General features: G+C 38.6%; 1 protein-coding gene across 5 annotated transcripts in view; it reads left to right on the top strand.

Annotated features, from left to right (window-relative positions):
• The window catches only part of LOC136837462 (endoplasmic reticulum membrane-associated RNA degradation protein-like), a 334,200-nt gene that overhangs the window by 280,983 nt on the left and 26,733 nt on the right, over window positions 1–26,484 (top strand). For all 5 annotated transcript variants that reach the window (XM_067102242.1, XM_067102244.1, XM_067102243.1 and 2 more), the window contains one exon: window positions 12,889–13,031. In XM_067102242.1, the coding sequence (XP_066958343.1) occupies window positions 12,889–13,031 (143 nt within the window). The remainder of the gene's footprint in view (window positions 1–12,888; window positions 13,032–26,484) is intronic.

Below are 26,484 nucleotides of genomic sequence, written 5' to 3' on the forward strand. Positions count from 1 at the left end.
TTCTGATACGTTTTTGTCAGTCTCTGTCCGAGTGTGTGTGTGTGTGTGTACGTACTCGTACTCTTTGAGGTAAACTACACTCGTACTGTGCATTTGCTCGACTCTCTCTCTCTCTCTCTCTCTCTCTCTCTCTCTCTCTCTCTCTCTCTCTCTCTCTCTCTCTCTCTCTCTCTCCATCAAAAAATGTTTTCAAATTTCGCATTTGCTCGCCTTGCTTTCTCATTGTCAGGACTTAAAGAATAACCTACAGAGAGAGAGAGAGAGAGAGAGAGAGAGAGAGAGAGAGAGAGAGAGAGAGAGAGAAACAAGCACACATTAAATTGTAGTTTAACAACGCGATATGCGGAGTGTTGTTTGTGTGTACATATACACAGACATACAGATATATATGTATTTAACACTACATTACTGTATTAAGTACAGTTCTGTACTTCACTGAATAAATGTCAGTAAAAATACTGTAACATAGAGAATGAGAGAGAAAAAGTGCGCATTATATCATAACTTACGTTAAAACAGAGACGCAAGATCTTTATGGTCTTTCTTACTGGGCAAGTAAGCACAGCTGTTGCAGTCGACTACAGTGAATGCAGAGCTTATCTAACAGTGATGCTCCAAACTCATGAGGTGTGCATTAGGCTGAGATAACTGCATTTCTTCTAACCACAACTCTTAGGGTACGGCCACACTGCATGCTGCAAGCAGCGCGGTAGCGCCAAAACGTTTCATGGCCACATTGAAGCTGCCGAAGACGTGTGACACTTTAGTCGAAGCTGATCATCAGTGCAGACATGTCATCATCAAATTTGTTAAGAAAATTATTTTTATTTGGAAATACTTCCGTGAAGGTAGATGAAATACCAGCAAAAAAAAAAAAAAAAAAGTCTGGATGCATGATTTTAACAAGAGAAGAATGGAACTGAGTGAATGTGCAGTCAGGATGCAATATACTGAATCAGTTCCCTTAATGTTTCTGACAAAAGGCATATAGCAGTATTCAGCAAGCGGTATCTGGCAACTACATGATGTGCCATTATGACAGACTGACAGTTTCTGAGTCACAAGGTTACAGGTTGCCCTAGAGCAAGAGCCTATGCCGGCACGAGGCTGGTTTAATCTAAAACAAAAGAAAGAGTCACTCGCTAATGGATATGTGGGCAATCAGTATCCTGACAGCTGAGCTAAATAACATTCCATTTAAAGGAAATTGAAACCGTGACTCGGCCTACACCATTTTTTTGGTCTGAAAGGGGTCTTATTTTAGCACTCAGAATTTGTAGGCCAGTATGTTTTGCGAATAAAACGTTAAAATCAAAACTGTTTATTACATTTTACTTGTCATAATCAAAATGTAGAAAAATGTTGAACGTTAACCTATAAATGTTTGGCTAGGCCTATTGATCCTAGCCTGAACTGTGAAAGGCAGGTTACCTTATAATAAGCAGTATGATTTTTGTTAATAAGTACTTGGGTGCTATTACATTTTCATAATCAATATTTGGCCTCTTTTGAGCCCGTACACTTGAGGATAAACTTTTCACGCCTCGAAAGACAATGTTTATATCTTCGTGGTGATGTAAAACAGTAAAACAAAAATAGTGTATTTCCATATATAATTAATATCATAATGGATGATAGATGATATTGATATTGAGTAAGAAGTCGAACTGAAACGTAGCATTAAAAACTTTTATGTAGTAGAAAAAATTAACTAGTAAAACTTCAATAAATACTTTCGAACATAATTAAATAAACACATCAAAAGATAAGTCAATAGATTCTTTCGAACATGATTAAAGAAAAACAAACAGTAAGTTGAGTATATCCCATATATTCAATAAAGGTAGTTTCTCTAACCAATTTCAGTTCATGAAAATGCTGTTCACATCGGAATATTTAGTGTGTCCCCCAAAAGCACTGATAACTCCATACACACGTCATTACCAGTTACCATTCATTCTAGGCATAAGCAACTCCCATTAAATCATTCATTTGTAAAAGCAATATTCCAGATTTGCTTATCTGATATATCTGAATTTACTTTCATATTTGTACAAATATTCTATTTCAGTTTGACATTTTGATATTAAAAAGAAAATTGGCATATGTAAGATTTAGAAGCTATTGCGCATCCAAACTGGTCTACTCAACATTCTGCTTTGCAGGCGTGCCAACTGAACCTCATACATAAATGCATTTCACCACCCTTCTAGTGAAGCGAAGTGTAGGCTATTTAGTTCAAGAAAAGACGTTATAAATTATATAATATTTTTTTATAATTATGTCTTATTTGCTAAGTTAAGATAAAATTCCTTCTTTTAACAGAAAGATGTATAAGCTGATAATAATCTGATAACTTTAGATATGCCAGACTGTATGAGCTTATGTTTTATTTGCATAAAAAAATCTTTTTAATAGAAAGGTCTTCATACATGATACTCTGATAACAAGGTTGGTAGAACTGTTCATATCTATAGTCAACGCAATTTAAGAATATCACTCAGCCGCACCCCCTTCCCCTGGCACCGTAAATAATGCATGAAATTATCGTACCACACTCTCGGACGATATCAGTTGTTGCTTGGCTATGACACTGATAATATAGCAACCCCCACCCTCCACCCATCTGGAGAGGAGTAGAGAACAACGACTGTGCCTGAGTAGCTCACCCCCACCCCTTCCACCTCAGACTGCACAACCCCCACCCTCCACCCATCCAGAGACAAGAAAGAGCGGGGGACTGGTTGCTGCCAAAAATGGAGGAGGAGGTGCTGCGTAGTACTACTGATGGTGGTGTGACGATATAAAAAAAGAAAGAAAAATAGTGTTATTTACAATTCTTTTTTTGAAGACTTTACAGTAAACACCCTCATATTCTCAGGGGATGTGTACTACAACCCCCCCCTGCAAATAGTTAACACCTGCAAATAGTTAACACTTCCCCCCTAAAAATGCTTATAACTGCCTATCTTTAAAGTTCAAATACCAAATGTAAACCTAAACTAGCATCCTACATCAAATATACCTTAAACTATTATCCTATTACTGTATTAATCTTCAAAATGATATTAATATCATTTCAAAGTCATCTTAAATATTTTACCCTTAAAAATATATACGTGCATACTTCTAACCCTTCCTCTAACCCTTCCAGCCAAAAACAGAGAGAGAGAGAGAGAGAGTATATCTTTCTATCAGCCACTCTCCCTTTCTATCTATCTATCTATTTCTCACATTCTGAATATCCTTTGGCATGAGAGAGAGAGAGAGAGAGAGAGAGAGAGAGAGAGAGAGAGAGAGAGAGAGAGAGAGAGAGAGAGAGAGAGAGAGAGGGTGTTTGTTCTTACATATTATGACAAAGAAAGAGAGAATAACTTTGGAACGATAGAGAGAAGTTATTCTAACGTTAAATATCAAAAGATGGAAATTCAAGATTTATGAAGGAAAGAGAGAGAGAGAGGTTTTTCTGTATCCATATGACCATCTGTGGGCAACATTACTCCCCTTGTGGTTAATATGTCAAGTTAATTGACAGGTACTTGCACCCCCACTCGCTCTGAAGAATCCAAGAAAAGACTGGGAATGATATGTATTTGCTTAAAATTTTTAATAAACTACTGTACAAATGCAAAAAGTTGTAATTATAGATGGAAGACATGAAAAAATTAATAACAAAGTAATGTCATGTTTATCTATAAAACTACATTATACAAGACAACTAAAAATATATTAAATATGCATAAAAAATCTATCTCAGTGAGAGAGAGAGAGAGAGAGAGAGAGAGAGAGAGAGAGAGAGAGAGAGAGAGAGAGAGAGAGAGAGAGAGAGAAGAAATCCAAAGAACATAATTTAGATTAGATGAGAGAGAGAGAGAGATTTCAGTATCCTTCATGGTTCCACCCTTGCAGTCAGTATGTCAAGATATTTGCGTTACACCCCTCCCCCTTCACTCCAAAGCTTTAGAAAAAAGATGAGGGAAAGAATTTACAGTGAACTAAAATCTTACTAATTCACTATATTTTCTTTAATGAACTGATATTTTGCTGTGTTTAGTACATTAATATTAATATTTGAAAATTAGTCAATCATTTATTCATCATACAAAACAAATAAACATACATATTACATCTCAGTAAGAGAGAGAGAGAATTATTGTTTTTATTATTTAATGTTATTATTTAATCTTATTAAACTTAATGTTAATATTTGAAAATTAGTACTGTAAATCATTATTTCATCATAAAATGTATATGTAGGCACAGTACAGTATTTAGTCACGAAAATAATATGAAAATACAGAATATTGCTCTACGAAAAAATCCACAAATGGGTGAGTTTTCCCGCGAATAATTTATAGACAGGTTCTACAGAAAATTCCACAAATAGCTGAGTCCGCAAATTGTGAGATCACAAATCTGGGGGGTTTACTGTATTCTGTTTTTTCTTTTTACTTTTATAATTTTCTTTTTTATTCAGGCTTTTTATTTAGTGCTCATCCTCATCACTTTCAACACTGCTGCTGTCTGAGTGGCTCATTTCAATTGAAAATGACTCAAACATGTGTTCAAAAGCAAGTTCTTTCTTACCATAGTCCTCTTGAATCATTTCCGAATGTTCTACGCATTTTGTTGTTATCTGTAGTCACATTATCAATAGCTTTTAGTGTCAGTTCTTCAACTTTTTTCATGAATTGCTTGTCGTTTGAATTTTTCTTCTTTATTTCTTGTTTAATTTGAGCCCATATGAGTTCAATTGGGTTAAACTGGCAATAGTATGGTGGCAGTTGGAGTACCTCATGTCCTGTAACAGCAGCAAATTCATCAATTTCATAGAGCAACTTGGTTTTCTTTTGAAGCTGTACAAATTGATATATTTCAGGTCTGGTATGCGAAGAGTCGTAGGGAATGTTGCTGTCACTTAACCACTTGATGATACCTCCTTTTCTTGAATTTCCTGTAGGTGCCTTGTTCAGCTGCATGTTGTGATAGGGAGCATTGTCCTTAATAATTAATGATCTTGGAGGGATGTTTGGCATAAATTTGTCCTAGAAACCATTTCTTTAATGTATGGCTATTCATAGAATCATGATAATCTCCTTTATCACCAGTCTTGGATTTGAACATTAACGGTGCACCAGGAACAAAGCCTTCAGAACTTTCTGCATGGACGATGATTAATCTGCCACCCTTGCTGGTTTTTGTTAGATCCAATGGTACCCTCCTTATCCGTCCAGCATTGTTTGGCACTGGCATTTTGAGTGATCCAAGTTTCATCAAAATAAATTTCTGGCCTTGGACATTCAATGCTTCTGTAGCTTTTGAGTTCCCTTAGGAATTTGTTTCGGGCAGCTACAGTATCTGATCTCTCCAACAATATAGCTGTGCTACTACAGTGTTTCTTATATCTGAATCCCATACTCTTCAGTCATTTCTGCAGGCTTGTGCTTCCTCCTCTAAAATCCACAGGTGGCTCCCTCAGTCTCTGTAGCAGCAAATCAAGTATATGCAGCTGTCCTCTTTCGTAAAACGCAAGAGTTTCTCTTCTTATCACTCCCTTGTCGAAAATCATCAACCTCCCAAGGACAGTCAGCAGACGATTCTGATGCGGTGGTGAATGAATTACTCCATCTCCACTCCTCTTGCCCTGGAGCCTGATCCTGTTGATTAAACTTTGCGAAACATTCATTGCCTCAGAGGTTCTCTTTACTATTTCTTGTATTAGGTCTGTCTTGTCCTTATTATCGAAATACTTGAAGATATTAAGGTCAATATTCCTAGCTTGGTTGACGAGTCTGGCTGTTCCCACTGACCTACCAAAGGTGGGTACCACGCCATCCTCTCCCTCTCAATGCATGAAAATATCTGAATCTTGCAACTCCGGCTCACAATAAGGAGTGCTGCCAGCCGTATGGTAATATTGTGAAAGAGGGGAGGGGGTTAGGCTGGGGTGAATGGGTGGGGTAGGGAGGATGTGTGTGGTAAAGCGATATTCTTAAAATGCGTTGACTATAGACAAAATTAAATATTTCATAATGATTTGGACAAAGTAATTTTCTTGTACTTTTACTTTTCTACTTTTTACTTGTTTTAATTGGTTCTGCTTTTCACGTTATAAAAAATTCTCAAATTAATTATTAGACGAACTATAAAAAAAGAAATGGGATCCGAATGATATATATTGTAAAGTGATGCAGTACTAAGTATCATGCTTGTACAATGACAAATTTTTAAAATATTTGTTTATGAGCCAAATATTGTTTGATTTAATTCTCAGCGAACTTGATGAGAGGCTGAATAAACCTGTAACAAAGTTCAAAGAACCCATTTCTCCTAAAGGAAGACGCTCAGAACTCCGTGTTTTTTAAGACATGTTGGATCATGTGCGACAAGCAGCAAGGTTTAGTGAGGCATCATATTGCCAGCTCCTCCAGTGTGGCTACCCACATTAGAATGATTAAGTTTCACAATTAGTGGCAAGTTGCATGGTTCAAACTTTGCCGCTCACCGCTTGCAGTGTGGCCGTACCCGTAGACTTCCAGAGCATGTGCTTGCGCATTTTTGATTCAGAGTGATTTCTTATTCTGTAGTAAACTTCCTTTAACCACAGATTTTAGTATTTTAGAGGAACAGAATCATTTTAATGAAATTAATATATATGCATGTGAGTGCACTTTAGTCAACCAAACATCTCAGAATTTTTGGGCACATGATTGCCCAGATGAATAAAGAGTGACACTTTCACATTTTAGAAATGAGTTTGAAGCGTAAATTTAACACCATACAGCAAGTCCATTACATTAAATAAGTATACTGTCCACTATATTTAGAACTCGTAAGACACAAGAAAAAAAGTAATCCCGCACACTTTACTTGTAAAACCCAAAACACAAAAGTAAAAAATTTTTTCCCTGCCAGACTCGACATTGCATCCGGTAAGTAATGAAATCCAATAAGTTGAGGTCCATTAATTATGAGTTGCCTGTGTAATAGCATTAATTGCCAGCGTATGACAACACTTGTATTGCTACTCTAAACCAGTGGACAATGTACTCACTTGTAGTAAATCTCGAGTGACCTCTCAGCTCTTTATAATGACATTCCAGTTGTGAATAATAGAGACAATATCATTTTGATAATTCACACAATACAAAACGCAATGCAAAAAAAAAAAAAAAAGTGGTGGCAGAAGCAATTCAATTGCCCCTCTTACAATTTTGAACTAAGAAAGAATACATGGAATTACTGTAATCTATGTAATCTATGTATATAGTTCCTGATAACTTGGTTCTAGCTTACAAGGGCACTCACATCCCTTAGTAATGGCTCTCTGTGGGTGTTGATAGCACAGGAAGTGAGGCAACTTTTTTCATTTTACACAGAGAGTTCATAAGTTTTTAATTTAATGCAATATGAGTTATTGGTGCTCTTTTTACTGAAATTTTGGTAGAATTGTCTACATATTCAAATCGATTAGCACCAAGTAAACTCTTGAGTATTATGAAAAAAAATTTGTCATAATGATAATCTTAAGAAAATAGATAAATGCATTTATAACCAGTGATCATACAGTGTAGTATAATAATGTTGTAGTAGATCAGTAGTGCAAATAATGGAAAAATAATGACTGTAAGTATGCAGACAGCATTATTTCCTTTCTTGAGCAGCGATTCAGATATACATGTGGTTGGGGCCGTGATGAAACAATGTTTTTATAACAAAAAATAATAAGCTTTATTAACAAAAACCAGTGATTCACAATGAGTGCCCCGTCCCAGCCCAATAATCTTGCTGCCTCACATGCAGTTTACACAGACAGGAAAGTTATTGGTTAAGAGGATCCAGAGTGCACATACATAGTAAGACTCAAGTTTTGTTTGAAGGCACTTCATGCAAAGTTTCATGAACCTGGAAATGCATCGATTCAAATTGCCCCTCCCTCTTTTTCGGATAACTCTGCTTATGTTCCATTTGGGGAATCAATCCACCAATGTTTTTCCCCATTGACATCAAGAGGGAGGATTCTCAAGGCTTCCCTTGCAGAACAGACCCACCTCTGCTGGTAGATGTTCTTCACCACAACCACAGTTCAGACATCAGGGCCAAGCATGCTTACAGAGCCAGTGGCTAGACAATTCCAGTCAGTCGTGTTGTGCCTCCCAGCCCTCCCACGATCGACGGAGAAACAGTACCTGGAAGAGGAGAGGCTCCAGGTGAGATGCCGATGACCCCCCCCCCTCCCTCCAAGCTGCCATAGATGAGGGGTTGCCTAGCAGACAAGTGGAGGACCAGGGATACAGACTTCCCTTTGGGACAATGGACCCTCTTCTGACCCAGACACCGGTTCCCTTTCCCTTCTACAGAAACTAAGGGGAAAACCCTGCAGCAGGAGGTAGAGAACATGCTCTGGAAGAAAGCAATGGAGATAGTATATAAAAACTCACCAGAGTTCTACAGCGACCTTTTCTTGGTGGAGAAGGCATCGGGGAGTTGGTGTCCAGTGATAGACTTGTCCACCCTGAATCTCTTCCTGCAAGGAGACTGCCAACAACCCCTCAAGCCTTCACCTGAGTCTTCCAACTGTTGCTAGTATGGGTACATACGAAGGGGATCAGACTCCAGCGGTACCTGGACTGATCCAGGCATCCTCAATCACCGAGACAGACCATCACAGGAACCAGGTCTGTTCCCTGTGCAAGGACCTTGTGGTGATCGTGAATCTCCCAAAGTCAAACCTCTCCCCCGAGCATATGATCAAGTACCTGGGATGAAGCTTGACACCGTAGTGGCGAGGACATATCCATCAAACGAGAGAATTTCAACCTTCTGAGGATCTCAGAACCTTTCCTCAACTTGCCCCAACAACCAGCAAAACAGTGGCAAATCTTGCTAGGACACTTGGTCTCCCTGGAGAAGTTGATTCCCAGGAGGGATAGCTCATCAGATCCTCCAGTGGCAGTTGAGTCAACAGACAGGGTTGGAGAGGACTTGCGGTGGTGGAGAGACCCAGTGAGCCACCTGGTGGGTGTACTACTTAGCTGGCCACTACTGGAGATGCTGGTATTCTCAGATGCACCCTCAAGGGGGTGGGGCACACATTTGAAAGGCATGTGCATTTCAGGGATGTGGGGACTCACAGAGAAGCTGGAGCATATCAACCTGTTGGAGATGCTAGCAGTCTGGCTGCCACTCCAACACTCAGGAGCAACTTGCAGAAAAGTTGGCAGTTGCCATGAGCAACAATGCCATGGTGGTAGCCAACATAATCAAGCAAGGGGGACAACATCATCCTGGAGTTGAACAATCTGGCAGTGGAAATACACAAGTGGTCAGAGTCCCAGGCTCTGTACCTGACAGCCAGGTGCATCCCAGGCAAGGAAAACATCATTGCCGACCAATTAAGCAGAGCGTATCAAGTATGAGGCACCAAGTGGTCCCTAAACAAGGAAGTAGCCGACAAGTTGATAGAACTAAGGTGGGGTCCAACAATAAGTCTGTTCACCACAGCAAGGAACACCAAACTTCCCCTGTATGTTCTCCAGTTCCCAATCAATGGGTGGCATTGCAGGCGCCTCCCAACACCTGTGGGGCAACATGGGCATGAACACCTTCCCTCCATTCAATCAGCTAAGGAAGGTGATCAACAGCTTCTTCGTGTCCCAGGGGCTCAGAATGATGTTGGCGGCACCGCTTTGGCTGCCGGCAGAGTGATATGCAGACCTTCTCTGCCTCCTAGTAGATGTCCCAAGGGAACTTCCCAAGGCCCCTGACCTTCTGGTTCAGGGGTACAATGGGAGGTACCATCAAGCAGTAGGCTCCCTCGAGCTTCATGGTTGGAGACTATCAAGCACCTCATGTGAAAGAAAGGCTTTTCAGAGCAGTCTGCAAAGCCAGTCACCGACACCCTCAGGCCCTCATCTGCTGGGTGTACCAAGGAAAATGGATGGTCTTCTGCCATTGGTGCCATGAGAGGTACTACAGTCCACTCAGAACCACTGTGAGGGAAGTAGCAGACTTCCTGGTGCATCTGCATGAAGAGAAGGCCCTCTCCATCACAGCAGTCAGAGGCTACAGAGCTGCCTTGGCCCACATCTACAGGCCAAGAGGAATAAATCTTTCAAATACCTGGGAACTGTCTGCCACCTTCAAGCACTAGAAAAAGAAGTGACCACTGAGGGAGTTAAGACCTCTGGAGTGGAATGTTACAAAAGTCCTCACATCCCTGAGACATCCTCCCTTCAAACCCCCTCAAGAAAGTGTCAGATAGAGACCTGACATTGAAGACCATCTTCCTCCCATACATCACACACACCATGGGATGGTCCTCCATCTCTGTGGAATTTGTCCCAGACTTTCTGGCCAAGACCCATCCTTGTGGTACCAGACCTAAAATTCTGTCCTCCATCCCGGTGTTAAAGGACTTTGTCAGTGGAGATAAGAACGAGATGGTTCTTTGCCCAGTCAGAGCCTTGAGGCAGTACTTGAAGTGTACAGCCCCTCACAGACCTGCCTGCAGGAGACTTTTCATAAGCACTGGATGTGAGAAAAGAGAGGTCTCCAGGAATACCATCTCCTGGTTAAGAGAGGTCGTCAGAACATACATGTCTACTGAAGGTTACAAACATACCTCGTCAAAAATTAAAGCCCATGACATTAGAGACACAGGCTCCTCGGTGGCATACAAGAAGAACCACTCTATCCTACAGGTCCTAAAGGTGGGAATGTATAAGCGTCAATTGACCTTCATGTCCTTTTATCTGCAGGACTAGGCCCTCAAATCTTTGGACACTTTCACTCTAGGCCCAGTAATGGCAGCCCAGCAGGTGATATAATGACAGTGAATCCCCAAGAGAAGGTCCTAACCAACAGGAGACTGGAGGTATCATCCAATGTCCCAGAGGAGGGTGTGGTGAGTACGAGTAGGGCATAGCCCAATTTCTTATTGGTGACCTGAGCCTTAGGAGGTAGATTCAGAGGCACTGAAAGGTGCGGAACTGGCATGGCAGGGCACACCCACCTTCCACTCTCCATAGATCTGCCTCCTGCCTTTTGGTGAGGCTCTTATCCATGAAAGTGTAGGTTTGTATTCTCATCAGAGTAAATACCAAATTTTACAAGCAATTTTTATTTTTCCAAGGGTACAAGCCTACACTTTCATAGGAAAATTTTACCCTCATCTACAGCCCCTCGTGGATCTTATCTTTCCCAGTCACAGAGCTGATCAGTACCACAAGTGGGTTGATTCATAAAATGGCAGAGCTAACCCAGCTCTGGCCAAGGGGTACTCATAGACCTACCAGATAGACTTTTGTTTTGTACTCAAGTCAGTGAGTGTTGCAGTGTTCCTTGCGCTGAGTACTCCATCTATGAAAGTGTAGGTTCATATCCTAAATTACTTTTTAAGGAAAATATGCAAATTACTTTTATATATATTTATATATATATATATATATATATATATATATATATATATATATACACACACACACACACACACATATATATATATATATATATATATATATATATATATATATATATATATATATATATATATATATATATATATATATATATATATACTGTATATACATACATGTATTTATGTAAAATCCTTTTTACTTACCTTTATTAAATTTGTACATCAAATTAACGCTGTTCAAAGTTTTAAGGACATTAAAGAAAAAGATATGATGTAAACTAACAATAAATTGTAATTATTATTAATTTCATATGTATATTTATACATATATATGTGTGTGCGTGCGTGGTTGTGTGTGTGTAGTGGAAATAATAATTATTACAATTTATTGTTAGTTTAACATCATATCTTTTTCTTTAAGGTCCTTAAAACTCTGAACAGTATTAATTTGATGTACAAATTTAAGTGAAGGTAGGTAAAAGGAATTTTATCCTTTGCAGAAAAGATTACAACTTTTGACCAGTCTGAGAGTCAGTGTGTAAGGGCACAGTACTAATAAGGAAACAAACAGAAAAAATCCCACTAGTCGTTGCTAAACGAGATCAGACCCCTATATTGCTGATATTTTGCAATCCCTTGTGATATGAAAGGGGATTGAAGAAATTAAGTAATTACTGCACTGCAGAACATTTATCATAACTTTATCTAGTCTCTAATGAAATAGTGAAAAAAATATTGTGGGATATGATACATCCATTAAAGACTGGATTATGTATACTATTTTGTCATCCCATTTGGCAGTGAGGCATGACGATTAGTCCCAGTCCAACTCCCAGTGTGAAGGGTCGAGTTGCTTGTAACGCGATTGACAGGTCAAGAGGTGGAAATTACCACTGAGGTCCGAGGCAATGCCGTTGCTCTTGAGTCCTAGTGTAAAGTGGCCATAACAGACAAAAGACTTGTGAGCCTGAGAACATTGGGGCCATGACTCTTGGCGTATAAATGACCATTATGTTTGCGTAAAAAAACTTGTTTTCTGTTAATAAAACATTCATTGTTATTTGTTCATCGTATTCAATTCAGCTCCTTGCCACCTAGGCTGGTAGTTTGGTGGCGATCATCAGACCCCCAAACCATATGTTTAGTAAGTCTGATTGCCAAATGTAGCCTTCCTATTTCTAGATCTATAACGTCATTATGGATTTAATTTATCTCCTTTATCACTTGGGTTAATTTCTCATCGCAGTTCTATGTTATCAGGCACGCTGTACATAGGAGGTTGTCACATCCCTCATAGATTGCTTTTTGCCTTGTCGTTTCCCAGTGGTCACCCATCCCAGCTAATATAGCTTAAACTTGCTTATCCTCTGTTGCAGCTGCTGTCACTCTCTCCTTCTCCTCCTTTCGTCATCATTACTGACGTTGTTGTTGTTCATATTTTATTAAGAGGAAAACTTAATTTATTCCAGGCAGAAGCTCTAAATTATGTGTTTCTGAAGATGCCGGTTGCAAATAGGGATTCAGTGGAAGAAATCATTATTCACTCACCACTAGTACCAGATGTAATGGTTCCAGTATGGACTAAAATCTTGAATTTGCTGGATGAAGAAAGGTCAGTTTTTTTTTATCTTTTTCAGGAGATTTACATTGGTATATGTTAGTAATTAACTTGAAAGTTTAAGATGGAGTAACTACCACCAATTTAAGAAACTTGGCATTGATCTGTTGTTAATGTCGTAGATTTGAGGAGGGGCACTAAATGTGTATTCATGTTATGAAAATTTTAGTTTTAAATTGTCCTTACTATTTATTTAGATTTTTTCCTTAGAGAAATCAAGTAATAGGCAATTTAAGCTTTACTATGTAGAAATTTTGATCCATTCTGTTCTTACACCAGGGAACAGCACATTAAAGTAGTAATATTCAGTCATTTTTTATGCATAAAAAATTACCTATACTTCTGATGGTAATCAAATAAATTTCATAACAATAATGAAGTAATTTTCTTAACAAAGTTTATGCTGTGTAATTGAAAACCACTGCCTTTGAGTCAGGGTTTTGACTTAGTACCTGTATTTATAGAATAAAAGAAGAGTGCACTCATTAAATGGTGAAAAGGGGTCCCTTTGGTTTGGATGGTTATCCCACTCGTGATCAGTTTAAACCTGAAAACCAAGAAAGAAATATTTTTGTCTGTTTGGAGAAGAGGGAGGCAGTGGTTTGCATGAAATAAGCTTTGTTTTAAAACCGTATGTGTATATGTTCATATCAAAACAAACTATTGCCTTAGATAGTAGATTAGCATTTTGGATTGAATGATTATAGTAGATATTTTTTAGCTCTGGTGAGTTGATGTCTTTTACGACGTTGACAACCCATACTAGGATTTTGGCGTGTCTTGTTAATGAACCCACAAATAGTTTGACAAGGAAATTGCTAACTTCTGAGGAGAAAGTAAAATACAGTATGCAATTTCTAAACATTTATACTGAAGGAAAAAAGAGTAAGAAGGTAGTGGCCTGCTAGGATAAAAAGAAAACAGGTGAGATGAAGAAGCAAGGCGCAAAGCACTCAACTACTCCTTCAGTTGCCACCAAAAAACGAGAAAAGCTCTGGATGCTAGCTGGTGTGCCACCCTGAGAAAATAATAAAATTGTAATACAATAACATTATAATATACAAGAAGGAATGTACATACACTGGATGACCACGATTATGGAAAAATAATGAGTTGACAAAATAAGTTTGGTGGTGCCAATAGCTAAACCCCGAATATGCCAGACACTACAGAAAATGCCTTGATCCATTCTGGAAGCCCCATGGAAAAACAACTGAGAGATTAAGTGCCACACTAGCACCCAGTCTCTGGGAGACATATGCATTGAGCTTTCCATAGTGTTTGCAGGGGTTGCAATGGCCACTGGTAACAGAGGAGGGCCAGGTAACCTTGGGTTAGTCATCATAGGTAGAAATTGGGTGGGCTAATGAGTAGTTTTTCCCAATTTTTTTTATCTTAACCAGTTTTTCAAGGTCACAAGTCTGCACTGTTTTTCTCTGATTCTAACAAAACTTAATGGCCTTTCACTCGGGAATTGACGGTTATCTGTCAAAATATATTAACCTTGACCTGTTTTTCAAGGTTGCATACCAATTCCAAGGTCGGAATCGTATGTTTCTAAGAACTGAAGAAACTTGGTACAGTATTGATTTACCTTAGAAGAAGGTAATTATTTTCTTAAATTTAATGTCTCTAGTAATCAGTTTTATTTATGAGTGGGAGTGCTGTAGCTTGTTGGCAATAGAAGGTGAGAGAACGTCAATTTAGGTATAACTGTAAAAAACAATTTTTTTTTACATTTGCATGTACCCATTACTTTATAAAATAGCCTGTCCTACCAAACTCAGAATTTCAAAAAAGAGACTTCTTCTTGGCCAGGCAAAACTCCTTCCTCACAGAAAAGTCACTACTTGCATTGTGCGACATCTCCATGGGGAGGAGGGCATGGGAGTTAGACTAAGTAATGGGTTTGTACAGTCATGCTCAAATCTGAGGCGACATGATTCTTTTTGTATCATCCAAAATCTCAGACTCAATGTACCGTTAACAAGTAGTGTTAAACTTATTTTTTCATTTCCAATGTCATACATGTCGACAAGTTTGCAAATTCACAGCTAGCAATATTTTCCCTATGGTTATATAAATATGATCCCTTTCATGCATTGGCACAATTCGTAGCCTGTGTTATTTAAACTGATTTTTTTTTTACATTGTTTAGCTCAAAGCATGGTGATAAGGTTAGCGGTGCCATCAATGACAGCGCACTTAACATACTCCTTGGGCTTGTCAATGTAACTACCTCTGCAACATCATAACAGTAGACCTAATAACCTCAACAGTCATAACAACATTTTCAAAATAGGAATATGAATTACAAGTTTTCTTTGAATGTTGAAGTTTTAGGCTGATTTATAGGCCAAAAATAATAATCTAGGCCTTCTGAGATGTAATCTTTGTTATTAAAGAATTTATTTGCAGAGATTACCTGTTCTTGGAAGAACAAAAGATGATGATGATTTTAATCATATGGAGAAGATGGCCATTGATCAAAAACTATTAGTATTAATATCAAGGCCTCTGGAACACTTGTTTTTTATCTGGCTTAAAATATTATTTTCTTAAAAGTCCTTCTGCTCGCTTTTGGTGTATAATTTATTCATTCATAAGGTAACTTGAAGTGTAAGGTGTAGATAACTTCATATGCTTTTTGGCCAGAAATTGATACTATAGAGGTGTGAATGCTAAGTGTAATGTATTTATAGTGAGTAAAGAATTCTAACACACCTAAGCCAAGGAACAAAATTTTGGCTTTAACAAAAGAATAATTGCATAGGCGAACATTTTCTAGTAAGCCATAATTTTCTAAGTGGTTAAGAACTATGACTTAAATCAGTTTATTTTTATGAAAATCCAAATAGTCCTCTAACAAATATAAAATAAATGTTTTCAAGATAATTTCATTGTTGCTACTCATTGTAGGCCTACGTTCCAGGTGGTTCATGTTGCGCCACCACTCTAATAGTTGTGTCACATACACTCTGCTCACCCATTTCAGTGAATGCGTTCTAGCTACAGTAATACTTTTTTATTTATACTTTTGTATTTACTTAAGGCAGTCCTCGCTTATCTGCGGTGTCGGTTAACGGCGTTTCAGTTTTGCAGCGCTTGGCTAACGTTGTTAACCAGATTTTCGGCTACGGTAAGCGATTTTTGGCGTCGGTAAGCGGTTTATCGGCGCCAATAAGCGGTTAACAGCACCGATAAGCAGTTGAGTGACGCTTATGACGTCATAAACGCCATTTATTACCATAATTATTGGCGATTTTTGGTCATCGGTGATTTTCGGTTATCAGCACTCGGCCGGGAACAGAACCCCAGCTGTTAACCAGGGACTATCTCAGTGAAGAGTCAACGAAAGTTTTGAAATTTTTTCATAACTGTTTTTCCGAAATTTGACTACACAATTTTTTCTTACAGTTTCGAAATATATGACAGATTTCACTCTTTTATGAAACATAGCATGGCCTTATTGTATGAAATAATCGTGTTTTTGCATTGAAATGAGAGATAAATATGGAGCATGTTAGTTGCCAGTTCGTGAATTTTGAACAAAATCCTATGCAATCATGTCGTATCATTTAAGAGCATAGCTGTACAAAATGATAGTTATTATTTAAAAACTGTGTTTGTTTTGACACAAACCCACCACTTTACAGTAGCCTGAGTAGTTATTTAGGTGGGATGGCTTCTTGTTACTTTTAATCTGTAATCTCTGAAGAATTGGTTACCAAATTCTTGAGATTAGGTTGAGCAAGACAAGAGTTCAGAGCTAACAAAGGATCATGAAGTGGACGTTGCCCTTCTTTGTAAGCCTTGTTTGTATTCATCCTCATTTGATTAACATACACCTAGGAATCTACACTCAAAGACATAGGAAAAGGTGTTATGGAGAAGAGGGGGATGAATCAGATAAGAGTCATAGGGTCAGGCATTTTTATTACTTGGCCTGAGACGACCACCATTGCAATAGAGTAGATATCCGACTTATGTAAGGTCCCTCGTGTATAAATGTGGGAACATCAAGAGTGGCTGCAAGAGGCAAAGGAAATTACAATAGAATTTACGGAAAACTTGCATAGCTTACAGAATACAGCAATTCCATATTAAGTCATTAACAACCTTTTGTATTCAATTTGAAATATTGATTTACAAATATAATGGGAATTACTGACAAAAGCATCATATAATAGCAATCTGTTACAAACTTAACACTTAACTATCATGGTGGAGATGAGCTGATTTCAATTAATTTGACAGGAATATTTATAGATCCTGAAATCGACTGGAATATATGTAGAATAGTCGAAATCAACGTACATCTCTCTTGATAGCATACTGGAAAGTCAATTGTTTACCAGTGATTTAGACCTTAAAAGGCATAGGTTTGAATCCTGGGCATGGCAGATATATTTATATTTAATTACTTTTAGGTGTAAATTATTCCCAAGGTAGAAGGAATAAGATATTAAGGGGTTTTTGTGGCTTAATATTTGAGAGTATAACTATCATAAATTATCATAAAATATCAACATGTTACAAACTTAGCACTTAGCTCTTGTAGCAAAGATGGGTTCTAAGTATAAACCCGAATGTGACAGCTATTTGTACAGCAGAATCAAAATCAACTCATATCCCACTGACAGCATAGTAGATAGGACATCTGTCTACCTCTGTATCTAATCCAAAAGTCATTGGTTTGAATACAGGCTTGGGCAGATTCACCTTCATAAATAGAGATAAAATTTGATTTTGACTATGCAATACTTGTTCCTGACGAAGTCAGGTTTTCTGCTTAGAAGTGAAGTCTGTCTACCTCCACCTTCATAACTAAGTACTTAGTTTGTAACACATTTCTATTTTAAGATGGTTTGGTTACTAATTAAAATGGGCCTTTTTTTTTAATATTCTTAACTATTATGCCACAAATACCACCTACCTAATCAAAATAGACACATGTTAATTAGTGACCAAACCATCTTAAAATAGAAATGTGTTACAAACTAAACACTTAGTTATGAAGGTGTAGGTTGACAGACCTCAGTTCTAAGCAGAAAACCTGACTTTGTCAGGAATAAGTATAGCATAGTCAAAACAAATTCTGTCTCTATTTATTGCCTAGTGGATGACTCAATAGTGTATCTCAGTATCAAACCAAAGAGGTCATATATTCGAATCCTTAATCATATGTAATTCCTTTGGGTGCCAGTTATTCAAAAGGTAAAGTGTGGCTTAATATTTGATATTATAACGAAGAGCATCATAGAATAGCAACTTGTTATAAACTTGGCACCTATCATGGACATGGAATGATTTCGGTTCTAAGCACTGAACCTAAAGCTTACAGGAATATGTACAGTATAGTATAGTCGATTTCAAGTTCTCTCTCTCTTGAATGTTTCTTGAATGAGTCAACAGTCTACCTATGTATCAAAACCGAAGGCACAATGCCAAATCCTGTCTGGGGCAGGTAAACTTTTCGTGCATATATCCTTTTGGGGTACATTATTCGCACAGTATAGTGAATTAGATATTAAATGGTATTGGTGGCTTAATATTTCAGAGTTCACGAAAGTCAGATTTGAATTAGTCTCAAAACTATCATAAAATGTTACAAACTCAGCTCTTACAAATCTTGTTGAAGATAAACTGATTTTGGTTAAAAGTAGAGGAACTGAATTTGACCAGAACATTTATAGCAGAATCGAAATCAACTTGTATCCCTCATGAAACCCAACAGGCAACGGTTTGAATTTTGTTCAGGTCAGATGCACCTATCATATAAATTTCCTTTAAATGTATGAGATTCAAGGTAAAGTGAATTAGATTTTAAGTGGTATTTGTGGTTTGATATATGCGTGAATTAGAGAGAAACCCATCATAAATGATATAATATATTACAAACTAAGCACTAAGTTAATACAGTAGAGATTCGTTGATTTCAAGTGTAAGCACTAGACCTGAATTTGCGAGGAACATGTACAACAGAGTTGAATTTCACTCACATTTCACTGGATATCTTAGTGGATAAATCAGATAAGTACCTCTGTATCAAACCTAAAAGGATTAGGTTGGAATCTTGACCAGGCCTGATGCACTTTATAATATTCTGCTGGGTGTACGTTAATACCAAGGTAATGCGAATTCAATATTAAGGGGTATTTGTGGCTAAATCTTGGAGAGTATGAAGTGCTGAGTCATTGCATGACTTTGGTCATAGATATAGCAGTATCTGATGTCTGTTCTGATATTTCAAATAGACTACTGCAGAAGCTAGTCTACTTAAGGGCACCATGAACAGCCTGAATGGCATGTTTTGAAGTTACAACTTTAACCTAACAATCTTTTGCACGGTTCATCCATGTTTCAAGGACCTGGCCGGTAGTTTCCCGTGCTTGCTGCCTTTTGTTAACCAGAATGTGAAAGAAAACACTTGTTCTGGTAAATATACATATACAGTACTAGCTGACAACCCGGCGCTGCCTGGGAAAACTGATTGACAACCAATAAACTCTCTCACTTCCTTTCCCTCTTTTTTTTTCTCTCTCTCCAACCCTCACTGTCATTTTCCCTCTTTCTTCTCCCTAACACCCCCGTTTCACTGGCAGAACCAGCCCCGTTTCAGGAAAACCCTTCCATCCCCACCCGCTTTGGTGCTAGTGATGTCTTACCCCTAGTGTTCTTTTCTCTGTGCATTTCAGAGTGTATGTGGAACATACACATATATACATTCATTTATATATATATTATTATATATATATATATATATATATATATATATATATATATATATATATATATATATATATATATATATATATATATATATATATATATATATCACACACACAGCCTTCAGAGCTATATGGTTGTACGGTTAGATACGAGAAAGTATACTATAAAGTGTATGACATAGCTGAGCATCAGTGGATGATCAGGATTAGCTGTTTTATTAGCTGAATATAACTCGGAAAATTCTGTTGAAAATGATTCCATTCATCAGCTGTAGTTCCTTCAGCATCTTGGAATCAATTGAGATCAGGATCCAGAGAAGAGCGAGTCTGCTAACTTGGTAATGATAAGAAGACATTGTCTGCGCTCGTACTCGTAGTCATGTGAGCCTCTCCACGCTTGAGATTCCTTTGCCCAGGTGCCGTTCATTTGTGCGGTAATTTTTTTAAATTTTCAGTCAAGACTTTTCAATTTCCACCTAATATAAGCTGATTCAGTGAGGCCGTGAGTCATTACAGGTCTGAGAACAAAACTGTTCAGTGAGGGATTAAAAACAAAACCATTGTCATCTTAAGTGTAATTGTATGGATTTATTTAACGAAATAAGAATAAAGAACTTTCCGATAACCATTTAGTATTAGTTTATTAGTTTCATAAATTTCCTTTTCATGCTCCGGAACTTGTTCTTTTTTATTTTTACTGACAATAACTTTTAGATATTTTATCCTACAGTACACAGAAATTTTAGCAAAATAACTCATTGCATCTTTGGGAACATCAACTTCAGACAATTGTAATTCATAAACTAGCGGCTGTATACAAACTTTACCTTCCCATAAAGTTTTGTCTTGAGCTGTAATAAATCTCTCTCCCATAATAGATACCTGGGACATTAATGCATCAGAAGGTGCCTGTAGTCCGCCTCTGTTGATTGTGCTCAGCCATGATCTTTCTGACTCAGTGAATTCTGTTGTTTTACCCCTAATTAACAAAAATATTGCTAATGGGCTTAATAAGATGAGGAGCATCTGCAAATATGAAAATTTCTCTGTGTGGGCACGGATCTTCTAAAGAATTTGTCAGTGATCCCACTGATATTTCCAAAGTTTTCCGGACACGAAGATTAGAGGACCCTAAGTCAACCACCAATGCAGCAACACGATAACCGGCTTTATCGCGGCTTTCTATTAATCTCGAAATGATTTTTTGAACACTTGACTGGTCAGATGCAAAAGTTATTGGCTACCTCCAGTTATCTGTAAGGCCCCGTACCATTACCATGCCAACTTGCACTGGAACAATGTAAATAGGGCTTTATACTAATAGTAACGATACTAATAATATTAATAACCAACAAATGTAACACATGCTGAAAAATTATTTTATTGCTTTTGGTATAAAATATGGGTATTTTCCACGATTTCCGGAACCGAAACTTACTATCTCTTCCTAGCCAAGTTTGTGATATTTTTGTGAAATCTTATTTTTACTTGTCGCATTCATGAACAAGAATTATTATCTTTGGACAGGAGAAGAGTTGGAACAGCATCCTTCTTCAACATCCGTTGATCCTTTGGTCTTTCTATTCCCAAGAGGCGTGATTTCATATCGTGGGCAATATCATCTTTGCAAAAATGTGCAAAGCATATCATAACATGATCTGGGTTAAGTTTATCAGATCTTCAACATGCCTCCGTCCAGGCATCTCTTAAACTTTAATTTCTCGGAAAATCAAAGGAACGTATGTCTAAACCCAAAGACTTGACGTTCCTCCTCGTGTTAAAAGAGCCAAAAATGCTCAAGAAAAAATGGCTTTATACTGACGTTTACAGCAAGAAATGTTTGTGAATGAGGCATTGTACAAGACAGTTGGTATTTACTTGCTGGAATCCTACATATACTATTGATTAATATCTAACAAAGAAATCACTTGAGAAGGATAAAGTTAAAATAGCAACCAAGGGACATAGTTTGGGTTGCCTTAGCCTGAGCCCGGTCTAGATTTGGGGGCTCACGTGAGCTCATTAACCTCCTGCTCAGGCTCAGACCTGCGCGATAGCAGACCCGTTCTTTTCTGGATCCTGATTAGGATGCAGAGTGTTATCCATCTTGACCATGCAGAAGAGTTCAAAATTGTGTCAAATAAATATTAGTAATTTAATTAAAAGGTCGATAACCGTTATTCCAGGTTTTATTAGACTGTTCATATAACCTGACACAGAGTATGAGGACAAGTAAATAATATTAGACTATCTGAAAATTACTAATGTACAATGCTAACAGGAAGCAGTAAAACCACTTCAGCCCATCCCAGGTCATTGAAGCTGTTCTCCAGGTATAAAATGATAGTCTCAGACTCATTTCTCTACCACTTTCCTCGAAGTAACTTGTTAAATGATGCCATCACCATTAAAGTTCTTTCCAACATCATTAACAAAAATAACATTTTCCCTCACGATTTTCCCCACTCAGGTAAGTTCTGCAGTTTATTTAAATCAATATTATTTACTAGAACCTTTGAGCCTTCTTATAGCCACACTGTTGTGGCCTGGAGAGCATTAGGTAATTGGTTCCAGTCAGAAACCAGAACTCTCAATCAGCTCATCTTATAATTCCTATCATAGTAACATAGAGGCAGCTAGGCGAGTGACTAGGTATATACTAATTTATTAATCAAAACTCTGGACATGTCATTAACAGTCGCGAGCTGAAAAGTAAGATTTAAACTGAGAACAAGAAGGGCAGACAACTGAGAGAAAGTTTGTTTTCTCACACATGAAAAAGACTATTTCCTTGTATATGCCAAGGAAGGCAATATCAGAGGTCAGCCCTCGAGGTCGGTCTTCATTTGACGTTTCTGGTGGTGCCTGCCTGGTGGGCCCCAGCAGGGGACCCTACAGTAGAAACATTTTCCGCAGTAATTCCTAAACCGTCATTCTGACCTCCATGCATTTGCCTATATGTTTTCCAGAAAATTCCTTCATTATGAACGGAGATGTGGTTTTCTAATTTTGGTGTTAACCCTTACAGGATGGGCTATATATAAATTAAAGACACTCCCAGACTGGGCAAACTTTAAGGGTGGCCAATTTAAGAAAAAATACATAAATTAAAAAAGGAAGATATGCAAATGACCATGATGTAAAAAAAAAAGTCCCAAAAATTTTTCTGTACCTTCCACGGGAAGTTGAAAGTGAATATTTCCAACCTTGTGTGTGGTCTCTTTTTCAAGACACGTAAAAATATGCTAATTATACAGTTATACATTTTTTTTTTATAATTTATTTTATTTTATTTTGTAAAATTATAATTACAGCTCACACAAATAAAAACTAAAATCAGTAACAAATTCTGAGTATATTTATTGTAAAAGATTTAAGAGATTTACTAAGATGTGGAGATGCAGTACCTTTTTATGAGGTATACATGTTTTTTCTAGTATTTCTTTGCACTTTACTGTTCAAAATTGCAATTATAGCTGAACTGCTATCATAAAAGATAAGAACTAAAACCAACAGCATTGCCTGGGTATATTTATGAGCAACCCCATATAGACTCCACTTTTCTAACCCTGCCCCGAAGGGCGTGGCCACCCCCTTCCCCCTCCTGATAAGCTCATGGTCCGTACGTGAGGCCTAAAAGGGGCGGGGCAACGCCCCCAACCCCAAAAGGGGGCGTGGCTAGCCCCTCCCCCCTCCTGATAAGCTCATATACGTACATGAGGCCTAAAAGGGGTGTGGCCTCCCAGACCCCAAATAGACTCCACTATTCTGGTGGGCGTGGCCACCCCTGACCCCAAATCGACTCCAGTTGTATTATAAGCTCATGTACGTACATGAGCTCATATTAGGGGGGGCGTGGCCACCCGTGACCCCAAATGGACTCCGCATGTCTTATAAGCTCATGTTCATGAGCACGTACATGAACTAATATATGTACATGAGGTGCAAAAGGGGGTGTTGCCACCCCTGACTCCACTTGTCTTATAAGCTCATGTACGTACATGAGGTCGAAAAAGGGAGTGGGTGCGTGGACACCTGTAACTCTACGGGAATGAAACCACTTTTCTGCACCCCGTGACGTCACGCAACTCTACGGGAATAAAACCACCAATTCAACCCCTGACCTCAAATTGACTCCACTTTTTGGGGGCGTGGCCACCTGTAACTCTACGGGAATAAAACCAACATTTCAACCCCCCGACCCCAACCTGGCTCCACTTTGCCACACCCCCCGTGACGTCAACGTGGAACTCTAACTCTACGGGAATAAAACCACCAATTCAACCCCTGACCTCAAATTGACTCCACTTTTTGGGGGCGTGGCCACCTGTAACTCTACGGGAATAAAACCAACATTTCAACCCCCCGACCCCAACCTGGCTCCACTTTGCCGCACCCCCGTGACGTCACGTAACTCTACGGGAATAAAACCACCAATTCAACCCCTGACCTCAAATTGACTCCACTTTTTGACCTGTAACTCTAAATAAAACCAACATTTCAACCCCCGACCCCAACCTGGCTCCACTTTTTAACTCTACGGGAATAAAACCACCAATTCAACCCCTGACCTCAAATTGACTCCACTTTTTGGGGCGTGGCCACCTGTAACTCTACGGGAATAAAACCAACATTTCAACCCCCCGACCCCAACCTGGCTCCACTTTGCCGCACCCCCGTGACGTCACGTAACTCTACGGGAATAAAACCACCAATTCAACCCCTGACCTCAAATTGACTCCACTTTTTGGGGGCGTGGCCACCTGTAACTCTACGGGAATAAAACCAACATTTCAACCCCCGACCCCAACCTGGCTCCACTTTGCCGCACCCCCCGTGACGTCACGTAACTCTACGGGAATAAAACCACCAATTCAACCCCTGACCTCAAATTGACTCCACCACTTTTCTACCTCCTGTGACGTCACGTAACTCTACGGGAATAAAACCATCCTTCCAACCCCCTACCCCAAATTGACTCCACCTTTCCTACCCCCGTGACGTCACGTAACTCTACGGGAATAAAACCATCCTTCCAACCCCTGACCCCAAATTGACTCCATTCCTAACCCCCGTGACGTCACGTAACTCTACGGGAAACCCTTCATTTGAACCCCCGACCCCAAATCGACTCCACGCTTATGCCCCCGTGACGTCACGTAACTCTACGGGAATAAAACCACCCCACCCCAACCCCAAATAGACTCAGTTCACTGCTTTTTGCGACTCATGTCCCCTTTAATTGTTTTCAACGTAACCGGGACGTTTACCTCCTCCTCATATAAAATCTCTAAATTAATATATGCACATCGCGAATGTAGCCTCTATCTCTCTCTCTTCTCTCTCTCTCTCTCTCTCTCTCTCTCTCTCTCTCTCTCTCTCTCTCAGCCGTTACATTTTGCTTAGATATTCGGAGTATCATGATAAAAGGATATTTGGCGACTGACTTCAACCTCATGTGAGACATATATTTATCAATTTGATATCTCCCCAATAACCGACACACGGATGAAACCTGACCTTATCGCCATATTTGCCAAGCTGACTTCACCCTCACGTGAAATTTTATCTATCATAGAATTTGAGTCATAATCTCCATACACTACACAAGTTTAAAGGCAAACACTTCAATTTGTTTATTTATTAATACCGAGTTTGAAAGAGGTTAAATGAAAAATCAAATGACAGACGGAATTTCAGTTTTGTTTATTTATTAATACCGAGTTTGAAAGAGGTTAAATGAAAAATCAAATGACAGACGGAATTGTTATTTTATATTTGTAACCAATGCTAAATACAGGGAATGAATTAATATTCCATACAAATACATACATTAGAAAAAAACTGTATATACAAACACGAACGCGATAATATACGCATTCGCTTTTCCAAAAACAATACTTCAACGAAACACACGGCTACTAAATATTTTCTAACCTGTTCCTTCACATCACAGCCTCAGTATATGCCACATACATCTACTCCAGCACTTTCCCGACCGTTTATCAAAGACGACGTTTCATCTAACACCTCAAAGCTTTTAAATTTAGCTAACAAGTTTTTCATATATAAATCTTCCACGCACCTTTCCTCCAACAGGGATAAATTCTTTTCATTATAGCCACGCAACATATTTTACCAATTTTGCTCATTTCATCACTGAATGTAGCTAACACAGGTAAATATTGATTCAACCAAGTCGTATTAACACGCCCGCTTTGACCGATGCCAGCGGGAAAGATAACATACTTGACAAAGTCATACGATGATTTAGATAATTCTTCCTTCAATTTCTTGACCGAAGAAAAAAGTGGTTGAATCTCATCTGCTTACTATCTCTGGCCAAACGATCGGCATGATCTTCATCTTTGGAATAAGCCACGCTCTTTTGTGCGTATTCGTTCTCTTCAATGGGGGCGCCGATACCGTATTGTGTTAATAAGGTAGCTATGGTAGGAGATCAACTTCATCGTTGCATTCCCAAGATGTGATATTTTCAGGTCTTTTCACAATGGCGGAACCTTCAATACCCCTATCACGAGGACATGCATATGATGCACCAGTGCGAGAATATCGAAAACCTGCCAACTCGGCATACGGATAAGCACGAATGACGTCTGCCACCACACCGTAATTCCTGCATGTGACACAATTAGTGGCCACTACTAAACACGTGTTCCGCTTCCTGAACATATTTTCGGACAAGTTCCCGAAAA

This window comes from Macrobrachium rosenbergii, chromosome 59 (assembly GCF_040412425.1).
Source record: "Macrobrachium rosenbergii isolate ZJJX-2024 chromosome 59, ASM4041242v1, whole genome shotgun sequence".
Classification (NCBI taxonomy): Eukaryota; Metazoa; Arthropoda; class Malacostraca; order Decapoda; family Palaemonidae; genus Macrobrachium; species Macrobrachium rosenbergii.